Source organism: Amia ocellicauda, chromosome 12 (genome assembly GCF_036373705.1).
Source record: "Amia ocellicauda isolate fAmiCal2 chromosome 12, fAmiCal2.hap1, whole genome shotgun sequence".
Classification (NCBI taxonomy): domain Eukaryota; kingdom Metazoa; phylum Chordata; class Actinopteri; order Amiiformes; family Amiidae; genus Amia; species Amia ocellicauda.
This window is the reverse complement of record NC_089861.1, coordinates 3,296,492-3,324,175: the sequence shown is the minus strand read 5'-3', so window position 1 is coordinate 3,324,175 and position 27,684 is coordinate 3,296,492. Positions and strand designations below refer to the sequence as shown.

Below are 27,684 nucleotides of genomic sequence, written 5' to 3'. Positions count from 1 at the left end.
CCCGAGGTGACGTTCCACAGAGACCCGTGATCTTCAGGCGTTGGATCCGCCCAAGTCTCACTCTCCTGATGAACATCAGTGCTGAGGTCACCCCACTATCTGGATAGAGACCCCAAATCTGCTCTCAGACGTCGTCTCCCTCCGGTTTTTCATCTGTATTCCATACACCGCTCTCCTCCTCACCAGAGCCCCAACTAAACCGAGCAGCAGACCCGTTTGGGTTATATTTCACGGCTGCATAATCACACTTGTCTCTGCCAGAGAACCTGTTTTAAATCACCTGAGGTATCTTTGCAAGACATTTTCTGACATACAGACAGACTGTCTCCGAGCGAGGGCTGAGTGCCATCTGTAGCTCGCCTGGGGGGGGGCCTCATTTGTGCTTTGAATGTGACGACCCACCTCCTCTAGAGATCAGTTCAATCTTGCACGTTCCCGGACGCTCTGGGAACGATCGGAAAAGCTCAGACCCATTCCCCGAAACAAGCAAGGATTTCGATCTTTTAATCCCCTCTTCGCCCCTCAGATCCCGCTGAGAACCCTTTACGTAAATATAAGTAATGATTCAGATACAAGTACAACAACCTTTTTTTTTTTTTAAAGAAAAAGGAAAAATGGTGTTAACACTAATGGTCAGGTTACTGTGCCAAGAACTCAATATGTAGTTTGTTTCAACAATTCACGGCCCACAATGTAAATTTGTGGTGCGCCACAATCAGTTTAAATGTGGCTTCTAAGCTTCGCACTGCACTACACTTCCTCTGGATTTCTTCTCTTCTCCCCAACCTTCGGTTATCTTATCAGATACAGAAACGTCAGTGAACTCCTGTTTTTTGGGCCCGGTGCTCCGGCTGCGTCTCTTGCTCGAGCGTTGCCGTGTTTGGACAGATCTGCATACGGCTGATCCCCTGCAGACTACAGACGCTCCCTGCACACACAAAGGATTAAGCCCAGAGCCCATCGGATCTTCTCCCAGATTTGCCCAAGGTGCTGCAGCTTTTCAAACAAACACCGCTGACCAGAGCCACCACTGTTCAGGCTACAAAAACATCCCTCGATCTCGTGTCCACGTGCTCTTTCAGCTCGTGGGTGTCAGCGCTACCGAAATGTCCAAAAATAAAGTATTCACATTCATTGACAAGCCATTGTTTATAAAGCAAAACAAACATCTATAGTCAGATCAACGGCTGATCCTTCAATACTAATAAAGCTTAAATTTAGCTTTTTGGTGGTGGTTGTTGTTTGGTCTAAATATAAAGTACCACATCATATTGCCAAAACATATTGTTCCCATTCTTCAAATTCCTCAGTTAACATTTCAGTTCCTCGAGCAGGAATGTTAGTGACTCGGATTGTGAAGACCACCCCAGCAAGCAATGGAAAATCTCTCCAAATTAGTCAGTGATGCTGAACACGGTGTCTGGAAGAGTTACACCGCAGCGGTGTGTTGCGATACGTTACGACTAACACAGAGAAAAGGTCAGGGCTGTATTCGTCTCCCTTCCCCATCATCTACCCTCTTACGCCTGACATTTTCATCATCCAGATCTATAGATTCCCCGACACGTTGCTCCTGACCTCCGACCCTGGTCTCAAGGGGACACAGTCAAGGAGAAAAACATAAAAAATGAAAAAAAATATCCCGGATTTGCAGACGGCGGAACAAAAGAGACACCCATCAGAGATCAATTTCATTGTTCCACCTAACTATACACATATCAGATGCTTCCTCTCTACAAAGAAAGATCACCCGACATCAAACGCCACAAACAGTCTATTATTTATGAGGCAATGTGAGCGAGATGCTTTGATGTGCTGGCACTCGAAGCGCACTCCGATGAGCAGCTTTATAACTTCTCTCTACGTAGAGAACTTCTCTCAGCTGGAGAAGACCGCTCGACTTCCTCACCTCGGTCGAACTCGCCTTCCTCCCACTCGCAGCAGGAGCACCTCCCGATCTGCTTAACAATCAAAATATCGCCGCGCATGTCCCATGGCTATCTGGATCGCCGCTTCGAGGGTGAATATGCAATTCCACAAGAAGTTGATTAGATTTGCATTCACGATATGATCAATGCTCGCAGCGTGGAGGCCGAACTGGATGGATCGGAGGGACTGTCAGAGAGTTTAGGCTTTCTATCTCTCCCTCCTCGCGTCTTAAAGCACAGTCTTATGAGAAGCTTTACAATTCACAAAATGGTGGGAAGCCATACAAATAAAACACTTAAAATAAAGGACCTATCCGATTAAATGAACAATAACTATCAAAATACGTTCATAGTGACTATTTAAAAAAAATTATATAAGTAGCTTTGAATTCAACAACTTAGACCAGGAGATGTTTTTCATCTGGACTCGTTTTCTACTTAAATCAGTTAACTGTCTTATCCACAGGGCGTTTCTGATCAACTCTTGTATTCGTTGAACTCAATTCTAATGAACACCTGACTTTAAAATGGCATTTCCCAGGGTATAAAAGACTGGCCAATAAAATCAGGCAAACATACTCTTAAACGCAAGGTTGTGGCCCATGTTGGGGACACAGAAATTCTGTATTTTTATTAAAGGTAATCTATCATATGAAACAATTCTCCACAGACCTCTTGCTTTCTGTCGAATGATGAATTCAAAGAGATTGAGGGGTTTTCAATTCGCGAGCGGTCGGGGCCAGAGTGTTTTTGTTTGTTTGTGTAATAAAGCATTTAGGCCTTTGCATTACAGTGTGTTTAATTCATGTAGCGTTTAGGTTGACGTATTGTTTGGAAGGACTTAACACAGAGCCTGTAATTGTTTTAAAAGGATTTCTACGCTTTCAAAGGATCATTTTAAGATTTAAAACGGTGTAGCGCATCATGGACATAATCCCCCAAACAGCTGTCAAAATGCGTCCAGGTTTTAAAAGATTTTTAAGTGTACATTACCTATAGCCAGTGCCAGCACGATCTAAAAAAACAGCCAGTTTTAAAAGCGCATTAATGATTTCATTTTAAAACCTCTGCGAACACCAGCAGGAAATTGACAAAGCTGTGGAGAGAGAAAATAAGGGAAAAAAAACCCTGAATGAAGCTATCCTCCTTGGGGAAAACAAGCAGACAAATAAATGAAAGATTTTTGTATTTCCTCTGCCTCTACAAATTGACCGAGCTCGGGGAAGGCAGGAAGTCAGCAATACATAGTGAAGGAAAAAACAGCCCAGACAGTGACACTTTTCATCCACTAATTAAAAAGCATGTTCTAAAGCCCCGACTTAAACAAGCTTTTAATAAAAAATGGATTTTCGCCACTTCCTGAGGTGTGCATGATAGGCTATGTCTTTGTTGATCCCAGCGTGGGGCCACTGGCCTGTTTGCACCGTCAATCAGAAGTCACTGCACACAGCATCTCTACAAACAGCGCCTGTGTTTGGATCTCACCCGCCCCGCCGTCTGCAATCACAGGTCTTAACACCTAGCTCGAGACTTCTGTGATGAGACTGTATTGATCCCCACTCCCCCACTCCTCGCAAGTTTCCAAAAATGTCTGGAACAACCTCTAAAATCCAGGCCGAGGCCAGAAAACAAACCGCAAATGCAAAACTGTAATATTGTAAAAGGTCTATCTGGTTCAAGTTGGTGACTTCTGTGGGGCAGTTCTTGCTCTGCTGGGTGTCGATTTGAATTCACAGGTTGTGCTGTTAGACGCAGCTGTGCCAAGGCGTTGGAAGTATTTGCCGTGTTTGGCAGCATCGCGTCCAGCTTGAAAAACAACAGTCGCACGGAGAATTTCCCCATTTGGTGCTTTTTAACGTGTTCTTAATTATAGCGCAGCTTATTTGTCTGATGCTACTGTCACCCCTTGTCAGCCTGTTTGGCAGCCCTTGATTTAGACCAGGCCTGGCTGCCTCTGGCCGGCGGTTAAAAGAGGCCCAAGCCGGCACATTGCCATGAATCGCAACGTCTTCGGCGTTGGGGTTTTACACGTTCTGAAAGCACACAACGGCACCAGACAAGATGCCGCACTGGAAAAAGAACAGACTTTATTGCACGTAAGGATTGTATAAATTGTATTAATAGAGCGCCCTGTAATTCATTAAGGGTTTTGTTTTCTTGTTGGGTATTTTGGTTTTCAGTTTGTTTTGTTTTAAAGAGGAGACATTGAAATAAAGATCACGTTGTGTTTTTTTTGTTTTCTAGAGTTTCACAGTATTAAAAATGAAACAAAGGGAACTAGAACTTGTCAAATATAGATCTCTCTCTCTCTCTCTCTCTCTCTTTCTCTCTCTCTATTACAAAGCAGAAGAAGCATAAAATAAACATAATGCGAGCCAGTCAGGTAACACGTCCTAAAAAAGAAACGATACAACGAGGACCCTTCCTTCCACAACGCGGATCTATTCAAATCAATACACTAATTAAAATCAATAAAAGCAATTCAAAGTTGAGTTTTCTATGTATATGTCCAGCTGCTCACCTTCATTTGAAGAGCTAATAGGATCTTCCCACGTGTTTTGCATCAGCGCCAGGCATTGTCTTCTTTTGTGGAAGAGCCGACTCAGTCAGTTGAATTATGTGTCTTTTGTTTCATATATATATATATATAAGCAATTTACTTCTCCTCTGCCTCAGAGTAAAGGATTCACGAAATGAACCCGCCCCGGCCGGGTGGACACACACATCAATGCTGCCAGATTCCTCCCCTGCCGCACTGGGCCATCCACTTCAAGAGGAAGCCCTTGTCTCTTGGCATTAGCAGTCAGCGGGGCACCTTGTGGGGTTAAGGGACCCCAGCGTTCGGCTCCTGGAGTTCAGGGCAGCCCGTAACACCCCCACGCCTGATGCAATCTGACATGCCCGCTTCAAAAACATTCGTCGCGTCAGGGCAGGGGGGTTACAAACGGTGAGATCCCCCCACAACGAAACGTAGCTCCCTCCTCGTATTTCTCCTCCCAGAACAGACACCTCGATAGTTTGTGGTTGTGGTCGTTCGTATTAAGTGATATTAAGCTACTGAGATACTATATGGAGCGAAAGCCAGCTCAGTGTCCGCAGAATATCTTGTCGTGTATCAGGTGAACAACAGAAACAGGATAATGCCAACACAGCGGGGGAAACGGTTGCCTTGATTCCTTTCTTGATACACGACGACTCCAGTGGGTCACTAAAATGACTCTTCCCTCTTCCGTTGCCCTTGTCTGTTGGGGCAACAACTCAACGCAAAGTTTAAAAGGTTTGTAAGAGGCAAAGACAGACTGTTGTGCGCTTGAACATGTGCAGAACAGCAATAAAATGTATACAAATGAATAAAGCAACCGGTTTCTAGTATAATCAGCAACTGTAGTTTGTTTGTTTAAGAAAGGCAATGGGAAATATTTAATTTATATCTATAACAAATGACTGCCAAAATAGTTGCAAAGGTTATATATGGATATGTTAAATCTCATCCAGACCCAAGCATTCCAATGTCTGAGTAAACCGCTGGCTCACACAACAGAAAGCGACACTTACGCTGGAGGGGAGAAAAGAAAAACACGCTTAATAGCGGTTATTAAAGAGGCAATTTCTGAAACTCAATGACTCAAATATCTATTTCAAGGTTTATGGCTTGTTTCTCACTTGATCAGTCTGTCTCTTTGGATTCCTTTATTTTTAATATATTTTTAATATTCAAATAAATGTTTAATTCTGTGATAAACACAACCAAGAGCTACGGAGCCAATGTTCAAATGGAGGTGCAAATCTCGTTTAAAAGCGGTTATCGCTCTATCTAACCTTCTCCGCTGCTTTTCCGAGACTTTTAGAAACTGCTCTCACCTCAGCTGCCACTTCAATTTAAAGTTCCCATGCATACCTTTGAAGACCTTTCTACACCAGGAGAGGAGTTAAACGCAATCACACACACACAGACACACACACATTTTACCAACTAGCTGAGCATCAGGGGGACACAATCTATAATCCTCCAGTGTAAACATGATCCTTAATGTCAGTTTAATAAAACATTTACATAAATACACAGATATTGACTTCATTTCCTTTCCCTATGCCCAAATATTCCAGCTCTGCTTCTGCTTCTGCTACTATAATCACTACAGAAAGTACAACAACGTCTCCAGTGTGTGAGTAAGACTTCGTTTAAAAGCAACACCAAAAAAAAAAGTGTGCGTCGCAGTGGCTGCTGGGAAACAAACAATAAACACTCTTATTAGCTCGTGTGTGTTTCCTCTCTGTGTTAATTAAATGATTATTTCTGCAATAAGACTGCAAGGCTCTCGTCTCGCTCGTTTAATAATAGACAGTATTGTAAATGTTGGGGGAACGGGAAGGGGGGTTCCCCATTACTAAAATCTCCAGTGCAGTTCCCACAACGCTCTGTAAGGCCGCTTGTCATGACCAAGGTTAAGCATCTAGACAGAAAACAAAGATCAGGGCCTACTCCACTCCTCGTCCCATTTTCCCATCGCCCAGTGACCTAGGTAACACTCAGGCCAATAAAGAGCAAACGAAATTTCGGCAGCACTTTGTGGGGGATTAGAAACAATTGTCGTCCTGCCATGACTTCCCCCCGCGCCTGTTCCCACCCCCTTACAGTGAATTCCAGCTCTGAGAGGAGAAAAATGTGATGCTTTAAGACTCAGGACAAACAACTTGAATTAAGGCGCTTTTTTTTTTTTTCGCCTCTCCTCAATCAATTGGAACCGCAGGAGAGGAAGCAATCAACGTTTCTGCTGTCTGTCTTCTCTTTAAATCCTCCAGGTTTTTAATCTTTTACCAGGAAGAGAAAAATTTCCTTCATTGTGTGGTTTAGGTATTTGCTTTTATTTAATTGTTTTAATGTATTCCCTCCTTCTCTTTGTCTTCTAATTAAGATGGGTGACATCCATTAACACACCCATGCAGACGTTTTACTCCTGAAATGTTCTGTAAGGTGATAGTTCCTGGACCTTTTCCTTACAAATGATTGACAATATCTCCATGAGAGAGAGAGAAAGTGAAAAAGAGTGTGAAATTGTGAGTGTGAGAATAAAAGTGAGAGTGACAAAGAGAATGAGAGAAAGTTGTGAAAGTGAGAAAGCATGAGTGTGAAAGAGTGAGAAAGAATTAGAGTGATAAAGTGTGAAAGAGTGAAAGTGTGGAGGCGTGAGAGAGTGAGAAAAACAATTAGAGAGAAAGTGTGAAAGACTGAAAGAGTATAAAATCGTAAGTGTGAAAGAGTGAGAGTGTGAAATCGTGAGAGTGAAACAGTGTGAAAGCCTGAGAGTGAAAGAGAATATGAGAGAGAATGTGAAAGAGCATGAAAGCATGAGTGTGAGAGTGAGAAAGTGTGAAAGAGTGAGAGTGTGAAACAGTGTGAAAGCATGAGTGTGAAAGCATGCAATTGTGAAAGAGCATGAAAGAGTGAGAGAGAGATAAAGAATGAGAATGTGTGTATAAGAGTTTAGGTTTCCCACAGGACAACCTGTCAGAGAAAACGCAGGCGGACGTCCGTATTTAAAAACCTTGCATCGTCCAGTCGGGTCACACTTGAAATAAACCAGACGCAGAGCCGCGGTTCAGAGGAAATATCCCTTTTCATGTTTTCACACTCGTTGAGACGCACAACCCCTCGATCCATACATCCCACTGGGGGCCTATTTTTATGCATTTTCTCTTCCAGCAGTGATTAAACCCAGGCTTCAGCCCTGACACTCATCTGCTCCTCTGGGGTCAAAAATAACCGAGACGAAACGGCAGCACTCACAGACTGCCCTTGTGCCTCGGTCTTATTAAGAGTACATATGATGCTGAGAAGAAAAATCAGCTGTGACACTGTCAGATCAATAACTCACGCCACAGATGTGTGTGTGTGTGTGTGTCGGGGGGGTGGTGGATGCAATTAAGACAAAACCAAAATCCATTCTCTAATTTTGTAGAGAGCTGACAACAATAGGGCAGTTAATCAAGTCCCAGATACAAGAGCCGGTCTCAAAATTGTCCCTGCTCAGAAATAGCCTGCAGTGGCATGCTATCAATCATCAGCCAACTGCCTCACAGAAACCTTTCATTCATTCCAGGTGACCTTAAAGGACACGGACAAGAAGAGACGCACGCAGGAACACGATTGTTACCGTGCCCTCTGCTTACACAACTCAACACTCAACGACTGGTTTACACCGCAGCTCGCTGATTTCGTCCACAAACACGCAAAACCACAAAAATCACACTTCACCCAATTAAAAAATGTAAAGCAAAATCCATCTGATGTCTATTTACAGCTGAACTAACTAATGAAACTGTTTTGCTTATTGGTAGTTTTTGTCGATATTTGATATGGTTAGTAGGGATACATTACATTTTTGAAATAATGAGTGGATTCAAACCAGCGACGAATTCAATTAAGAGATGTCACTGTTGTGTGCGCGAGTTTGTGCTTTTCAAGGACGACGACAGTGATTTTGCGGCGTGTGTCTATGTTTCTGTATCGACAAGTCAATCTAATTACACCTTTTTTGTCTCCCTGGGAATAGACAGGCACGAATCATCCAATCTGAAGTGACAGTCCTTTGCGGAGAAGTACATAATTTGACTGGAAGAGGATTGTGACGGTAAATTTTGCGGAGATGCGATTTCGTCTCTAACCAAATATCATGCACACGGTCCGTGCGAACGAGATTAGCAATGAAATGCCGCAGCAAATGAAAACACAGAGCCAAGACTAAAGAGCCACTCTGGGCCAAATGGGAATCCCTCCAAGTATCAATAACTCTGTCTATAGTAGACCATCTGGGTACGGGATGGGATCGGATCCGGGTACGCCAAAAACACACGGTCAAGCAGTTTCTGTTTCAGATCTATCGGTGGGGATTGTCTCTTAAGTGCAATGTCAAGTATCATCCAAAACCAACACGCACAGAAACAAAAACAAACACACAACACAGAACAGATGCCACCGAGCTTGCGGTGATTCACCTGGCAGACTGCACACAAAGGGTGCGAGGCGAACCCACGTCCGCCTGGGGCAACCGAGCGAAAGCCCCGAACGCGTCTGAGGAGCTTCACGTTTCACATCGCATTCCCGCCTGTCAGATGACTACAATAAACATGGGATCCGTTTACAGCCGACGCATTATTCACTCTTGGGGAATTTGTATTGAGGCCGTGGTTTCAACACGTGCGTTCAGTAACGGAGCTGAAGGGGGTGGGTGCGAGTGACAACCTGCAAACGCGCAGAAGGGACTTTTCTTGTACGCATGTGGTCAGAAGATAAATACAATAAATTGAACAGTAGCTGAATCGACTGTCGTAGGAACGGCATCATATTGTATTTTAATGGAAAACGGAACCAAATGAATCTCACTTCCTGCGGTTTAACAGGAAATTAAGGTTTTGTTTTCCATGTGTGCAGAGAGACTAAGCAGACCTTAAATGCACGTCCTCTCTCTCTCTCTCTCTCTCTCTCTCCCCCATTCTCCCCCTTCTCCAACTCTCCCTCACTCTCTCCTCCTATCACCATCCCCTTCTCTCTCTCCGTTCCTTTATTGAAGCCTAAAAGACCTAATGAAAACCACCTGGATTAGGGGCAGCTCCTACTGTTGCTGCCGGAGCTGTGCCGACTGTCAGCCAGCTGTCAGCTCCGAGCCCCAGCGGCCGACAGTCCCCGTGTTTACCACTTCCTGTTGACGACGGCCGCGTTGCCGCAATCTGAGCGATTCAAGAGCCGTGGGGGGGGGGGGAACGGGACTCTGACAGGGCTGGCAAAGAAAAGCTGCCCGGCCTCAGGAATGCAGGAATGTGGGAAACAGCATCCAAAAAAAAATGCACAACAGATAAGGCAAAGCTGGCTTCTGGTACGCCTCTGCTGTATGTGTTGAAAGATACCACAATTAGTGCTTAATTGAATTGAAATGAATTAAATGTTTCCCACATACATCACTTTTTTCCTACTAATGCTTATGTTTTCTACAGATCTGCACAATTTGAAAGCAAACACCAAGTGAACGCACAGTGTGGCGATTTAGAGAGAGACTGAAGCACAGCCCAGACAGAGCATTCACTGGTGGTCAGATTACGGGGACCCTTGTAATGCCTACGGAAATCCCACTAAGCTGGGAAAACCACACATTTGCTGTTAGCTTATCGGAAAGCTTGCTATGCACTTTAAAATGAGAAATATAGCAGTTTTTAAGTTTCGCCGCTATTCCCTTCCCAGGCAGAATACTGCAGCTGAACCTCAACTTCCTGACACGGCAGAAACATGTGGAACGAGTCAGACGCCGAGACCCCAGTTCATTTAAACCAGGGATTGTGCGACGAGCCAATAAAGGCAGTCACTGTGGTCCCGGGGATAGAGATCAGCAGAGAAGATAATAACTTTCGCAAATTACCCTTCACGGGGAAGGCTGAGCGGATGACAGAAGGAATAACAAATAAAACCACATCAACGTTGTGCACCAAGGAGGGTGACGTGCAGTCAACAAACACCAAAAGACTGGTAGCTGTGCAAACACGGCCAAGGCCGCTGGAATAAGGCACCGCGTGAGAGACAGATGGACCAGCTCGACTGTTGGAAAGTTCAAGGCTGATTCTTTGCCCGAGCAGCATTCAACCGGCTGCTTGTTTTGATTCCACAGTGCATCTGACCGTGCCAAAGGAAACGCTGCCACTTCAAAGGGCTGACGAGACGGGGAGAGTTACAACTCGAAAACCTTTGTTCAACTGAGAAGAGCGTCAATAATGCCTGGAGTGGGCAGTAAACTAGACCGATCGAAAGAGCGCAAAGGGGCGGCGGTTCTGTACACAGCTCAATCAACAGAAAGACGAGAAAAACAAGAGGGGGAGATTGTCAGAACGTTTTGTAGCGCTTACTGTAACACAAGAGCTGGACATACACAGGGCATGTGATTAAAATAAAAGGCGTATTTTTAAAAAGAAGGATCTAATTCCCTTCCTCGTGGTCTTGTTTATCATCAGGAAGGTCAGGTGGAGTTACTGACCCTAAACACACAGCCAGACTAAAACGAAAACATATCTAATTTGAAATGGGAACGACAGATGGCACTGGAATCGGGAACCTGACTAATTCAGACCAATGCTTCCATCCTAAAAATCCACACTTTATGCCGATTCATCCACGTCGCAGTTGCCCCCATGAACAATATTCAGCTGAAACTTTGCACCTTCCGCTTCAGTTGGTTCACCCGACGCAGAAAGGTCTTCTGTGATGTTATTTACAGAAGGCCTGTCGTTCCCCTCTCCGGTGTCCTACCACACAGATTATCCCCAACCATAGACTTGTCCTCAGTCCTCTGAATAAAAGTACACATTTCACTTTCCGCCAGAATCAACAGTAGTTAAAGTTGAGGTAATTTATTGAAGAGATTAAGCTCGACATACGCTGCGACGAGGCCGACTTAAAAAAAAAAACCTTGAGTCATTATCTGCGAGTCAGGGCAGGGGGAGATTTAGAGATATCGTAAATGTCAAAGCGGCAAAGCAAACTCACCCCCGAGTTCACGGGTCTCCCCGTCTCACTGGAGGAGCGCTCTTATTATCGTCAGGGAGAGGATGAGATCAGCAAGAAGCCAAACTTTAATTAAAGCGGGGAATTCAGAAAGCAGGCTGCGTTCACTCGCACTACGGTAAGGACCCGTCCCCGGGCACTAGGAGTCAATAAATAACACACGCACATGCACACATACACACACACACACACGCACACGCACACACACGTATGACAGTCATTTAGAATTGCTTTCACGCCCGGTTGTGCCTTGGAATAAAAAATAAATACAAAAAAAAGCCTCTGTTCCCAGTCCCCCGAAAAGCATCGGCAGCCGTCAGGGACGCTCACAGGATGAGTAATGATGCCAAAGTGACAAGACACCGGTAACCGTAGCAACCGCAACCTGCAATTCCTGTGTAGCCATTGTTGGGTTTAATGTGGCAGGGGCCACGGGGGCCAAGAGCACACTGAAGAAGAGAACTATGGCATCTGACACATTCGGTGCCCCCCACTTTAGTCCTGGCTGGCAGAAATTAATTCAGGAGGAATGTCTGCCGGAGACTCCCCGTGTAGCGTTCTTGTTTCGGCTCCGACTCCAAGGGACTCGCGCCAGACGTCTGCTGTCAACCGCCAAATAGAGTTTTACCCACGGATTTGCCGTCAGATTTATAAAAAAAAAAAAAAGTGAGGTTGGATGTCTCTCCTGCTCCTCCCCCCTCCCCGTTCCCCGCTCGCTTAACTTTTGTATTCTGTTTATTTCTTTATTTTGCATCAGTTTGGTTTGGCTCTCATTCTTTCTACGTGGGGACGTGCATAACCAGACACTCAGCCTTTGTCCCGCCCTGTCCACGAGTGTCTCCGGCCACAGACCGGCAGACCGGTGACCCCCACGCCCAAATGAAGCAGTCAAAATCCACTGCCGTCAGACAGGCACACGGCAGGCTGTCCGCTGTGCTCTCTTCCCTTTCTTTCTCTCTGTCCGGGGGTCCGGCCAGTGTGGCAGGACCAGGGCAGGTTCACACGCACCAGCATCCGGGTCAGCGCGGGAAATCCCCCACACCATTCACAGGTGGCGCTTTAGTGCTTCTTTTGGGCCTTTTGCTGCCGTATCTTTGTTCCCCCGCGTGTCGTGTGTGATGCGCGTTGTCGGCCCCCTGCACTTGTGTACGGTGTGGCGTGTTTATTGTGCTAACTTGGATACTGGTCCGTGTTAAATGCACTGTACTCTTTACCACTGGGTGAAAGAATGATCAAAACATCATCAGAGAAGGCCTGCAGGCAAAAGCACTTGCAGGGGTTGAGAGTCGTGACACAATCGTGACAAGAGGTGTTGAGTGCGGTTTTGAAGTCCTGTTTTAAGGCCTTCACACACATTTTACAGGAATCAGGGACAACATGCTTAAGTGTATACAATGCATTTTATGATATTTTATTTGAATCACAAGATAGAAAATGAACTCAAAGCAAGATGACTTCTATACATACAGGTCGCACAAAAAACGACAAAAACAACTGTCCGGCACAGCTCCAGACGGTACTAATGGCTCGTCCTTCCTCAACAAGAGCCGATCATTTTCTCAACTCCTCCCAATCCTTTATAAAGAGTCGTTGCGTTTTATTTATGTATGTGTTGTTCCATTAATGGACCGACTATAGCGACGCTATTTAAACTCCACTCCGTCTCCAACAGGCACAGCTGTGGACAGACTCCTATTTCTGACCTGTGTGGCGTGCCACAATCTGCCAGCCGCTCCGAAAAGAAACTGGAGCAGTCGGCCGAGGGGAGAGGGCGTTCGACCAGTCACATCCAATCAGAAGATCTTTGAGAAGATCAGATGCAAATAATTGTCCTTGTATTACCAGACACTTAAATTTACACGTTAGGAGACTTATAATGTTATAGATGATCTCATGTTATACGAGTTCCCCATTATGTAAATTATATATTTATATATAAACATCCACGGCTGAAGCATATGCTGCTCTCATACAGATGTGTACTTTTATAATTAGATAAACAACACCCCTGAAGCAAAAAAGAAATAATCTCATCAAAACCCATTAAGCTGACCGGCCAATAAGTGAATTCAGTGCAATTTGGCCGATATGGTGCATCACTCGAACACCGGCCTGCCGTTCAGAGCGAGGCTGACACACCTGCTGTCAGCGCCGCAATCAAATTAGCGAGAGCGTTGAGCTCGGCTCGATATCAGGGTCATGGCACCTCATGTGACTACTCTGTTATCACATCCCTGACCGACGGAGGAACAGCTACTGCTTAAGGTGGTGGCAATTTTTTACAGCTCAAAACAGTGTTGCTCCCACTTAATAAAGTCACAAAAAACTGAAATAAAACAGTCCCATAATAATAATAACAATATTTTTCTATAGTTTGTGTGTGGTTTCCATTTTCAGTGTCACATCGACAGAAACAAATCACAAACTCCAAAGCGTCCGAATTCAGTGCAGTAAGTCTATAAATACTCACACAAAGTAACCAAAATGGGGGCCATTTGAACACTGGATAAAACCTGTGCCCTGTGAACGAAACCGGAACAGGGACGTACTGTGAACTGCACACTGTAAATATCCCTTATAATGAAGTTTAATAAGCGTATTATTTATAAAATAAAGAAAACAGTCTGTTAAGTGAATTTGAATTCGGGCAGATGAAAATCCACATTCATTAAATTAATCTGTATCAGAAAAGTTCAACAACGTTAGAAGTCAAAACAAATTAGATGTTGGAAATATTTGCTTTAACCGAACGACACTTGCCTGCTTCAAAGAGGCTACTCACATCTACAAGTACCAAAATAAAACTGAGAAAATGACTAGTAGTGTTATCAAATAATCCTGCCATCTACTGACATTGAGTAAACACTGCATTTACAGAAAGAAAAATCTAAAATTGTGCTCCACAGTCCATTTAAATTGCTTAGGCAACACCTTATTTATTCAAACAAACAGAGGATTGTATTCAGTGTATATTCATCAAAACAACATGTCTAATATCTGTGAGTACTTGGTCAACTTTTTTGGCACCAAGCAGGAAATCCAGCTGTTTACACACATATTAATATGAAGGGTGTTAAAGGAGAATGTTAATTTATGACACTGATGATGTCGAAATAAACTTCTCTAATAATGCCTTTGAGAAGAAGCTGCACAGCGGGAGCTGAAAGCAACACAGTCTCTCCTCTTTTGATTTCTCCGCTGCTTCGCCGGTGACATTCAGGTAACATATTCAGACGGTTATCATCGCAAGGAGAAAACACATCAGGATGCACTGGGTTTGCAGATGAACGCTCGTGTCAAGCTAAATAAAGATTTCTGTCTCAGAAACAGTCCGCCCACGTTCAAGGCTCCCGGTTTGAAAAGCTCCGCTCCGTCAATCAAGCATCTGTTTTCCTCGACCGCTGTTAACTTATCAGATGTGGTTTCATTTGGACTTTTCTTTCACCTTAAACCACCGGCACACGGGCCAAACACCAGCAGTCAGATTCTAACTGTATCACAGTCAACGGACAGCAGAAGGACTTGTTTTGCCACACAACAAAACACTTCAAACAGTAATTAAATCTATTAATATACACCATTTAACAAAGATGATATCATTTTTCTGCCTCAGCATAAATTCATCAGAACGCTGACGTCTGGGTGTATTTTAAAAGCATTTAAAATACACACTCAATTGTAATGAATCAAAGCTTGCAGATCAACATTGTGTTTTCTGAAGGCCTTGGACATCATTTCCATATTTGTTTACTCTTAGTCAACAGCAGAGAAAACACGGTATCAAGCAAGAAAAATTATATCAAGTGCTGCAGATTTGCCACCACAGTCTTATATCTGCTACAGCACTAACTTTTGAAGATGGCTTGAAACCAGAGATGTTTTTTGTTGTTGTTTGTCTGTTAACATCCCACACACTCTCCCAGTTTTTGATTTATGCAAACCTAACCATGTGTTTTGGGAGACATCTTCAAATACTGTTCAACCACACTCGGCAAAATAAAAATAAAAAGGCTCTGTGTTACCCTAATAAGGCTTCAAACCTTTTTTCTTTATTTACAGAGATTATTTTCTCTTCTTGTTCCCAAAAGCCTGTCCTCGGGCCAAGCTGTGACGGCGCCTGAGAAAAATGCTCGATTCGAAAACCCAGAAACGCCGCCGAACTCGCTGCATTCTTTCGGGTCTTTTCTCAACACTGCGAGTGAACCCAGACAGAAATCCACTTTCACTATTCAGCCTCAATCTTCAAGACCGCTTCAGGACATCTCGACGTAATGCAATTAATATGTTTGATTTATGGTCCTCACCACACACACAAGAAAGACCCAAAGCGGATTACGGCTGTATCCTCCTGGTTCGCAGGAATGGAAATCATACCTGCCGGGGATATTTGCGAAGGAAGCAATTAGACTCAAATATGGGCTCTTCTAAGACGAGCTAAAAATGTATAATTATATACCTGCCTGCTTGGTGTCGCCCCACCAAAACACAATGCGTAGAAACCTATCTCCTGAAACAGTCGAGCAGTTACACCAGCAGCATTAAACAACAGAAGGTGTGTGAACTCACAGTCTGTAAAGCTTCAGCGTTCCCAGGAAAAGTAACTCTGGCAACACTTGCAGATTATTCCTATTCAGGCGCCTGGGAATGAAAGAGAGGGGAGAAAACAACAATTAAACAACACTCACTATTCAAACAAGACAATCGATACAAGGAAATACAGTCGAGAAGGGATTTCATTCTTTCTCTTTAATATCATATTTAAATATTGCAATTATAATGTGGGGCAAGATCGTGTGACTTTGGACAGTCCATCAGGGCAATGTAAAGTTCTTCTCAGCGTGAAAGTGAGAAGCCAGCATCTAGCAAACACTGTCACAAAGGATGGGTGGAGAAAAAAAAACAGATGTGGGAAAAACAAACAGCAATCTAGTGACAGCAATTGTAAAAAGGTCTTTACAGTGCAAACAGACCTCTGCTTTGCAATTTACTTTAAAAGTCATTAAAAGAAAAGAAGAAAAAAAAGATTAAATGTTTAGGTCAGAACACAATTTACAACCCGGAGGGATAAGAGTCAAAGCCTTGTCTTTTCTCACTTGATAAAAGCACATTCTGTTGGAGATAAACGTGGTAGAAACAAAAGTTAAAAAAAAGATAAAAAGAGGGGGGGAAAAAAACAGAACAGGATAATTGCAGTTGAGAAAGATGCAATCACAGCACTCTCTACAAAAGACCTGTTATCTCTCAGCGTGTTTATTTTGCTTGTGCGATTACAAAGAAACACACTGAAAAGAAGAAACAAGCTTGTGGGCAATAACAGGCTACAGTATCTTTGTTAAATGACTTATTCTTGATTAGGTGCTCAGCTCTCTGTAAACTCGTACATATTAACATATTACCAGCCCCACACACACCGAGAGGCTCTTCCACTTCAGCCTGCTGTCAGACCCTGTTACTTCAGGCCGCTTCAATATTTAATTCGTCTGAGAAACCGCCGATTCAATAATTAAGGTTCTTGCGGTGATGGAGTAATGCAGGGGAACAAGCCGGGCCACATGTTGAGGATCCTTAACCTTATCAAAGCCTTTATTTTCCTCTCTCTCTCTCTCTACCCCTCGGTCTCTCTCTTTGCTCCGAACAGCAGCCTTATCTCAGACCAGCTGGGCAGCAAAACAGCAACGGCAAAAATGGCCAGGAAAAAGCCAACTGAAGTCAATCTGTACTGTGTGCGACCTATTGAATTATAACACACTGATCTGTTTTCCAATCCAATTCCTCTTTTGCACCAGAAGCCTAATGGAAACTGACATGACTCATAAAATAGAGACACCTTGACATGAATAATAGGACAATAACAAACAAACAAATGTGCAAGGGGCCAGAATAAGAATCTAGCTCTGGGCTGGCAAAGGCTTTCATTAGGTCATAAGTCATTTAGCAGGGCACAGTGGGACTCTTTCATTAAGAGCAAATAGGCTTAATCTGTTTTCTGTTTTGCACCAAACCCACGTATGATCACTGGATTATTATTAAAGTGTGAATACTGCAAATCTAGAATATTATTTAAATGTATTATTTAAAATACATTCTTAATATTATACGTTTGCATTCAAAACATTATTCCATGAAGGACGTCTATAGAAGACCCAGCCTCAAACAACTCATAAACACGTATATATATATATATATACATATACATATATATATATATATATATATACATATATATATATATATATATATACATATATATATATATATATATATATATATATATATATATATATCCTGTCAACAGAGTCTCTCCGAGCGCATATATAACATGCACCACAAAACCCTGCTTTCCATCAGACTCATGCTTCGCCCACATCAAACGCCAAATGATCAAGACGTTTGGGGAACGTATTTTAATTAAAAGGAAACGGGATTTGCATAAGACGGCAATAGAAACCCAGGGGTCTGACGAAAAACATCTCCCTGGAAGTTTTGAGTATATATATGAACGGTATATTGCCTATTTTCCAGTCTGTGTAATTAGTGTTGTTTGCTTATTTTCCCGGCCTTTCTTTGGGGGGTACAGAGAATTTTCCAGAGCAAAGCTGGATTAGCCGGGGGCCCGACTTAATTAAAAGTGAAGAGCATGTTATTCCCCGTCCAGCCCTGGCTGGCCGGGCCCACACCTGACCGCATTAGACACGGCCTTCAGAAAGCAACCGGGTGCTTTCAAGACACGGGACCATCGCAGGGCATCTCACATTGGGGTTTGATCGTGCAATTAGAAAGAGAGGGGAAATAGCGCAGATCCAGGCGTACCAAATCGATCACACTTCTCTTAAGCTTGCAATTGTGTGTAATAATATACGAGTCCCCCAGCTGGGTCTTTTGTGCGCCCCCTCCCCACAACGCCGGCCCGGTTTGTGCAGGACAGCGTGCAAACGAGCCGGCGCTTGTGCGACTCACACAGCAACCGAGAGAGGTCGGGTTATATGCCTGTGAAAGAGCTTAGGAAGAAAAAGCTTTCAAAATGTATACATGAAAAAGAATATAATCTTTTAATTACGGCTCGTTGTGAAATGACTGCATGTCACGGTTTGATTGTTCCCCTCCTCTGAAAGTAAAAGGGATTTGCTTGCGGTGTGTTGTTGGACACCGGCGTAACAAAAAGAAACAGCTGCTAAGACGGAGTAAGTAAGTTGCTGCTTACACGTCATTATAATAAATTATTTAAGCAAAGAAAAAGGCTGCACTGCTTGTCACATCTACCCCTCGGAGTGGATGTTTAAAAGGGTGAAATGAATGCACTCTCTTTTCTGTGTGCCTTCTCTTATATTTAAAAAGCGCATTTCAGAAAAGCAGGGGCACAGAAAGACACTTGAAAGAAAGTTTAGCTCAAGTTCCCCCCCTCCAAAGAAATTCTGCTAGAACTCCTTGTTCCCTGGAGATGAATTGGCTGTCAGGCAACAATGTCTCGACATCAAATGGACTTGACAATTGCAAACAAAAAGAATTTTCACAGCTTATTTGCGAGGAAATATGAAATGTTTGCTCTGGGACAACAGCTGAGGTCCCCCCCCCCGACAAAAACTGCTCCTTGGTGGAAAAAAACAAAACTAAATTGTGCAAGACAAAGGAACAAAACAACAAACCAACAAACACAGATACACGTGAACTGTGAGTCTCCTAATCTCGGTAGACTAAACATGAGCAACAGTAATCTTTATAATAAGAATGCCTTTCTGTAACCATAATCGCAGGCTCTGCAGATGAAAAATAAAAGGTTTATTTGGACTTCAATTGAAATTAAAACTTTCTTTTTTTGGGGTGGTAGTGGAAATATATACATCACTGTAATTGGCCATCAAATTACGAAATTAAGAAAAGCCCCGGTTATATTTATGTCTTTCAATAAATGACAAACTGGTAAACCCAGTGACAGCAAACGACACTTTAACAGCCTGACAAAAAAAAACCCTGTCAACTTCTGACGCTTCCTGGTGAAAGTCAGACTTTATGGTTCATTAGAGAAGTGCCATCAGTTTTACTGCTGTAGCGGCTTTAAGTGATAGCCGAGCTTTATTGATTCTTCTCATGGCCGCAGTCCTGGCAGCAGCAGTAGCAGCAGAGGTGTGTGTAACGCTCGCAGAGGGCTGAGAGGCATTTAAAACAAACAAGAGAACGACCCCCCCACCGTACTCACAGTCTCTCCAGCTCCTTTAAGTCCTGGAACGCTCCCCTCTCGATGGTGCTAATCTTATTTTCCATGAGTTGTCTGGAAAAGCAGGAAATGCAGGTCGGTCAAAACAGCAGAACTGGATTCTTCTGAACACCTCGTATTACGGCATGTTTGAAATGCTGAGAACCCCCTCACACACACACACACACACACACACACATTTTATCAAATAACTGAATGAGCATGACAGTGTCTGACCTGGTCTGATATTATATTTTCAATTGCCTACACTCTACTCATACAACCCCCACAAAAGGCAGAGAGGAATTAAATAAGCAGCCTCTCCTCTCCTCCCCACCCAAGAAAACACTGGTAAATCTTCAGAAACCTGTGGCCCCAGCGGCACTGGGGAGCAATCCAGGGGCCAGGATGGCACTCTATTCCACTGCTGTGTTCAAGCATGAAAGTCACTTCACTCGTTTCTGCTCTTTTGGTATATGATTACATTAGTACCATGATTTAAATGTTTGTGATTAATGTTTAATGTGAATATTTGCATTGTCGGCAGCCCTCATCACATTTATTTTGCTATAACATTCAGCTTTACACCATAATAATAACAATAGATCGAACACAGTAATTCTACCATTTTTATCTTTCCTCCACCAGTTCATCAGTACAGACGTTTTCCCTGAGTAAACAACACTTCAGCTTTATACTACAGAATAAGGAAAACGCTTTACGCTTGTCCTTAGTTTGAAACGCATTAATTGAGGCCCACGCAGTCCAGTAACCTGTCCTGATTCCTGGGGTTCAGTCCTGCACTACACAACTACCTATTCCCCCTGTAACTTTACTCAGTAATAAAAGCACCTGATGTTCTGCAAATGTATGGCACCTGCCCTGCTCAGCTAGTAATATTCTCAGGAATACAAATATCAAGAAGAAGAATGTATTGAACCTGTATCGCCTGCCCGTTCTATGTAATAACCATGTCTGTGTCGTGTGTCATAGGCCAATATATGTTTTGAGTGTTATAATCAATATTTATTCCAGCAGTGGTTATATTAGAATCAAATCTATTACTCACAAACAGAAACCTGTTCTTATGTAATTCACGTTCCTCCTTCTTCCAAGACTCCTTCTCTCTCTCTATAAAAGCCTCATCTTCATTTTCATTGCTTTATATGATTTATTTTACCTTTTCAATATAGAAGTCAGCTCAGGATTCATCTAGCCTCAACAGACTATACTGCCGAGTTCACCCTTTCCCCCAGTTTGTGTGGGAAACCACATTTTCTGTTCTTTCTCTCTCTCCTGGTCTCTTCCTGCCGCTGTGGCACTGCGCACATATTCCCAGACACCTTGACTGTGATACTAAACAGACACCGGGGTGCAAGCATCGATCGCCGTGTCGCATGGGAGGCTTGGGTAAACAATTTACACTTTTCATCCACCGCTCTCAGGTTATTGGCCAAGAAAAGTAAAAACGCAGGAAACTTACAGGACTCTGAGATGCCTCAACCCGGCGAAGTCAGACTTTGTAATTTTTGTGAGATTATTTGCATTCAAGTCCCTGAAAAATAAGAAAGAGAGAGAGAGAGAGAGAGAGAGAGAGAGAGAGAGAGAATATCATACTGATCATAACCAAATGATTCAAATGTGTGTTTTCATGGCAAGAGTACATGTCTATAAATGATAATAGCAAGAAGAACACAAACAACAGTTCATATCTAACATTTTTTTCCACTTCAATCACAACTTGAACCAGAGCAGTAACACTAAGCATTTAGAGAAACTTAATAACCATTAAAAAAATACGAATAGTAGGGCAGAAATCATCAGTTATTGTGTATAATTCTCTCATGGCCTGGCTATAGTCAGTGCATGTACCGTAGAAACAGATCTGCAGTATGCTGAGGGCTTTGACAAGTTCAGGATGCTCACTGTTACTGCAAAATCACAACCTGAATTTGAATCATTTCAATTCCACTACCAGATCTGTCAGACACTGGCGATGTGATTTCACAGGGGGTTGATGCAGGCAGGAGTGAGTGACTTTGAAAACGTTTAGTGGGATTGTAAGAGTGTGCTGTGACTTTCTCACAAGAATAGGCGCCACATGCACGTTACTCATCCATGAGCACAATGACACACTAACACAATAATAATATCTGTGTGGTATAGTGCTACATACTTATTATTATATCCATTGTTGCTTTGACTAAACTACACAACAGATGGAAACAAAATGACAAATTGCCCAGTTCTACTTGTGGATTTATATGAACCACATATAGGTAAATATGCCAATTAAAAGCTAAATTATGTTTGTATTCATATATAACATGAGTTAATCGGTGCTTTTTTGGGCGAATTGTGTATAATGGGTTATATCTGTATTATTTCCATTCAGCAATTAAATTATTTGAATATGTTAGTTGTACTACCAATCATATTATTATTATTATTATTATTATTATTATTATTATTATTATTATTATCGGGATGTCAGCACCGCTTACTATGCGATTTGAAGTGTTTTGCACATGATTTATCCTCCAATTGCGCAATACAGTGATTGAAAGGGGGCACTTTCCGCGCATTTCTATTGTCCAGGCCCGGCACGGCCGCTGCGGCGGTGCGGACAGCGCAGGTCAGTCAGTCCCTGCGCATCTGCTGCGAGTGCGCGGCGCACAAGTTGCAAACCCGGCCACGCAGTGCGGGAACTTTGCGGCGTCTGTTCGCATCGCTTCGCTCACACAGGCTGTATGTACGGATGTATATTGCTGTGTATTCCAGAATGCTGCGTGTACCCATGTATGTATATGTACGCACGCACGCTGGGTGTATAGATATGTATGTACGCATGCTGTATGTGTCGAGATGCAGGCATGCCGCCGCTACTCACAGTCTCTCGGCGCTCCTGGGGATGTTCCGCGGCACGCTGCGCAGCCCCTGCCCGTGGCAGTCCACCGTGGTCCCGGAGCAGGAGCACGGAGCCGGGCAGGGCTGGGGCTCCGCCGCCCGGAGGACGAGCAGCAGCAAGAGCCCCGACGCCAAGAGCAGGGTCCGAAAAACGCGCATCTTCACCGGGGCAGCGATGGGAAGAGCTCAAGCGAGGACACTGCTGAGGTCTGCAACTGTGCGGCGTCTTCTCCCCACACATGCACGACGCGCACCCCAGTAAACGTCCAATGTCAGAAATGCGCCGCGAAGAGATGCACAGAGACGGACATCAAATCTGTGCAAATCCACCCGTGATCCTGATCGCAAATGTGAAGAAGAGAATGTTATAATGATATGAATGAGTAGTAGTAGTATTATTATGAAGTACTGCTTTGCTTGCTGTAGAGATGTGAAGTCGCTTTCTGAATGCGCACCGATGGCAGCTCCCTTGAAAGAAACTCTCTCTCCAGACAGCTGAGGCGCAGGTCTCTGATGGATCGGATCTCTGATTCTGCAGCAGTTAGGTCACCACAAAAGACCAAAAAAACAGAAAGAGAGAATGAAAAGTTAACCCCACTAGATGTGAAGGAAAACAGTCGTCCTGCCCTCCCGTGGCCTGCGCTGTCCGGGTCAAAGTGTTAAGTGTTTAATATTTGTAAAGTGCATGGGTTTCCCAAACGGTCCGAGACGGATCTGCGCGCAATGCATACAGGACAGGGGGTGGGGATGGGGGGGGAGAAAGAAAAAAAAGTACGGTATTGATTCCACTTCACACATCCATCACCGGGTCACTGGCGAGTCGGCAGTGCAGGACGTGTCATTCGCCACTCCCAGGAGCCCCAAACGCCGTCCGTGTCCTCCAGCGGTGCCCCCCGAGGGCGGTGTGGACAGAGACCGGGTCCCAGCTCTCCCGGCCAGGGCGCAATGCTGCCTGTGCTCCGGTCACTCCTCTCCAGCACCGACACCTGATGGCAACAGGGCACAGCTGCAGATGCCCCTTATTCTCCCACCAACGAACCCCTTCAAATGTCAATATCGATATATTGCATTAATCCAATCCCGATTTCTGTTTGGAGATGGGAAAAAACACACACGCACGCATCCAGAACCAATCCGTGCATGGAGACGGAATCCAGGTAAGCCAAGCACACGGTGGGAGTGTGAACTGTGTTACCTATGCATGTAGATCAATGTATGTATTTGTAATTCCTCTTCTGTACTGGCGGCAGTGTGTGTGTCTGTGTGTGCGCTTCTCACGCGTGGATCAGGTGCAGAAATGAACGTGGTTTGCAATGCATCCGATTCCCGTTTCCCACATGGGTGGATTGAGGCTGTTTGGCACTGGCGCAGGAGACGCACCAACTCACTAAACCAACCCGAGAGCAACGTGCTTTTGCGCTTTATAGCAGCCGCTGTCCCCGCCTACCAACCCCCCCAAATCCCAGCCGAGGCCCTGCCTACTGCCTGCCCGGGCTCTGCTGCTGGATATGGGCTTTAAACTTACTTGCACAGACACTCACAGAGGTGCATGGTTATATGACGGGATTACGCACATCCCTTTGAGCTCCCTTCATTCTTTCATATCCCGATGTACTTCTTTTATGGAAGCTAATCAGTTCTGCAATGGCAAGCGTTAGACATGCAGGTATTTATTAAAAAAACAAATCAAACAAATACAATGTGTAGTTCACGACTGAATACACAAACTGTAACACACACTCTCTCACACACACACTCTCTAACACACACACACACACACAAACTGTAACACACTCTCTCACATACACACACACACACACAAACTAACACACACACTCGCATACAGACACACTGTCACACACACAAACTGTCTGAAGTAAAGACGACACAGGAAAGTGCATCGACCACCACTCGACTGCATTTCGTCCTATTATCTGGAATGAAAGCATGCGTTTGATACACTGCAATATATTATTGTTTTGGTATTTTATATTATTGTAAATATTGAAATTGTTTCTGTACTCTATCTTAGTAACTTTTCAAAAACCGTGAACTCACATTAAATGATAGCATTCATTGTTTTTGTTTTCTATCAGAAGAAACAAAAATCCATACATTTTAAATTACATTTTATTGTTTTTGTTGTTGTTTCCAATTAAAGTAATACAATGCCCCCGGATTGTAATCTGTATTTTTCTAATTGTTTTGTTATGTAAAACAGACAGACTAAAATGTTTGGGGGGATTTCGTAAGTGTAGGGGGAGTTATTTCTGCACAGTGACTTGTTTGTGTAATATGCGCTCAATTGTCCTCATAGCAGCTCTTTGTTCATAGCTTATTACAAAAAGAGTTAAACGTCCTGAGGCACAGATACATCTTGCACTAATGACCCCCGTTATGCGTTAGAGTTGCAGCGAGTCCAAAGAATGATACAGCGAGATAGAGAGAGAGAGAGAAAGAGAGAGAGGGGACGAATAACTCAGTACGGCTCTCCAGGGCAGGGCTAAAGCTCTCCGCCAGAACATGACGTAGCAATGTGGAGAGAGAAGAGCTATGCAGTAAAAATCAATCACTTGAATATATTGGCACACTTTAGTGAATTCACAAATAATGTTAACAAACACAAAAAATACTTTTTCATCAGAGAGAAACATGTTTGACAATTAAAATTAACATTCCATGAAAATCTGGGCTGCGATCAGAGCTTTGTTTTCTTAATTCTAGATCGACATCAGCTGCAATTAAAAAAGGATTGATCTGATATTCCTACATTTCCTGTTGTTTTTAGTGGTGCTTTTTTTCTTTCCCTACAGAAAATGATTGCTTTTTTTTTAGGGGGAAAATATTGAAACAATATTGCAATTTCAACAGACGTCCTTTTCTTTTCTTAAAAAGCAAATATTGGACACAAGATGTCCTGGTTTATTACTGAAGCTGGTCACCTACAGATGCTGCCACGCTCTTAGAATAAGTGTGAACACTCTGGTCCTTCGAGGCTGATGACCTTTTTAGGGTTTCTGTGCCTGAGCTCTTAATGTGTTAATCATTATTCACTCAACGGAAACAAGTCGTACCCCCTACTCGGTGGTTTAGCCGAGGTTAATGTGATCTGCAGACGCTGCTTGGAGACCCTGGAGGACTGGGCTCCCGATAAGCAGGGCTGAACATCACTGTACTAATGACTCGACTGGCCAGGGTAACGGTCTGACCCGAAGATGGAAATGAAGGAGTCACGAACGTGGGCTGCAGAGGGACGCGTAGAAAAATAAGTGCGTGCGTCGCCACATCCCTTATCCTTTCACTCAGCCCCAGGAGTACCACTGCCCTGGCGGAGCTCCTCCTGTCGCTGAGTAGATAGGACTAGAAAATCCTCATCGTGCCATTAAACACCAAACCCCTATTCCCCGGCCTTGGGTTGTCTTCTCAGCTCGGACGCTTCCACAGCAGGAGAGCGAGGTGTGGGCTTCGTCCTCCAGTCTTCTCGGCAATACGTCTGGTAATGACCCGAGATAAAATAAGGTTTGGGCTTTCATACATTTCTGAATTCACTGTAAGCTACGAATCAATATTGCATTAAGAGGCTGCCTGGAGATGTTTCATATTTGGTGTAAATGTTTAATCCTAAATCAACAGAAGAAGCAGCAGTGCTTGGAATTGGAAAGGGACACCAGCCAGGAGGAGCATATTAAAAAGGAGAGATAGGTTAATGGCAAACCGCAAGCCACAGTCAGAGTCTCCATCTTCGGCGCGTTGGAAAGAAGTTATAATAACAGAAGAGCAGCATTTCGCAGGGGGTGGGGGCGCTGTACCATTTCCTTGAACTCATTTGCTGCAATCCGTTTTGAAAATGATTACACTTGTCCTCAAAAGAGAATAGGACTCTAGTGTTATCTTTATTAGCAGCGGCTTTAACAATAGCATGATTAGACAGAAAATGTTGCATATTAAATATCCTTTTTAGGTGTCTTAGTTATGGCTCAACACTCAACACACTATTTATTTCCCATACAACTCTCTTTCTTGCTGTCTAAACCTCGTAGTCAGACTCTAGTCCTGGAGGGTCTGCTGGTTCTCGTTCCAGTCCAGTTCCCAGCTCCTTAACTGGTTTAATTAACCAATTAGCTGGATGAATGTAACACCTCTCCCCAGATTGGAAAATCTCCTGACTAAGCATCTGTATTTTCAGTTATCAGCTGCGCCTGAGGAGATCATTAAACAGGTTGAGTCATTGAGAGCTTCTGTTGGAACGAGAACCAGATGACGCGGAGAGTCACATCCTCGAGACCTTTCTTGAATGATGTCCGTCTACATGAAGACCTGGTGTCTCACTGCGATTAAGAGATATCTGCATCCCTTTGAGAAGGAAAGCACGTCTCTTTTAAGAACATAAGAACATAAGAAAGTGTCCAATCGAGAGGAGGCCATTCGCCCCATCGTGCTCGTTTGGTGTCCATTAATAACTAAGTGATCAAGGATCCTATCCAGTCTGTTTGTGAATGTTCCCAAATTGTCTCTTCAGCCACATCGCTGGGGAGTTTGTTCAGATTGTGACGCCTCTCTGTGTGAAGAAGTGTCTCCTGTTTTCTGTCTTGAATGCCTTGAAGCCCAATTTCCATTTGTGTCCCCGGGTGCGTGTGTCCCTGCTGATCTGGAAAAGCTCCTCTGGTTTGATGTGGTCGATGCCTTTCATGATTTTGAAGACTTGGATCAAGTCCCCACGTAGTCTCCTCTGTTCCAGGGTGAAAAGGTTCAGTTCCCTCAGTCTCCCAGTAGGACTTTCCCTTCAGACCTGGAATAAGTCTGGTTGCTCTCCTCTGAACTGCCTCTAGAGCAGCGATATCTTTCTTGAAGTGTGGAGCCCAGAACTGTCCACAGTATCCAGATGAGCTCTAACTAGTGCATTGTACAGTCTGAACATTACTGCCCTTGTTCTCAATTCTGCACTTTTTGTGTTACTGTATTTGCAGTTTTTTTTCTCACAAGATGTAGTGTCCCATCCTCCACATAAACATGGAAAATGAGACCGTTTCGTTGTTTTGTTTTGTTTTCCAAATGAGTAATATTTCCACCACGTATTTCCAAGCAACTGCAAAGCTGTGTCGGGGGTGATG

The 27,684-nt window shown here is 43.8% G+C and overlaps 1 protein-coding gene across 2 annotated transcripts in view; it reads right to left on the bottom strand.

The window, feature by feature from the left end:
* The window catches only part of slit2 (slit homolog 2 (Drosophila)), a 124,541-nt gene extending 100,579 nt beyond the window's left edge, over positions 1–23,962 (bottom strand). For both annotated transcript variants that reach the window (XM_066718089.1, XM_066718090.1), the window contains exons 1-4: positions 22,557–23,962; positions 21,150–21,221; positions 19,670–19,741; positions 16,042–16,113 (exon numbers count right to left, since the gene is read on the bottom strand). In XM_066718089.1, coding sequence (XP_066574186.1) covers positions 16,042–16,113; positions 19,670–19,741; positions 21,150–21,221; positions 22,557–22,732 — 392 coding nt within the window. In that variant the 5' untranslated portion in view covers positions 22,733–23,962. The remainder of the gene's footprint in view (positions 1–16,041; positions 16,114–19,669; positions 19,742–21,149; positions 21,222–22,556) is intronic.
* Between the last annotated feature and the right edge of the window lie 3,722 nt (positions 23,963–27,684).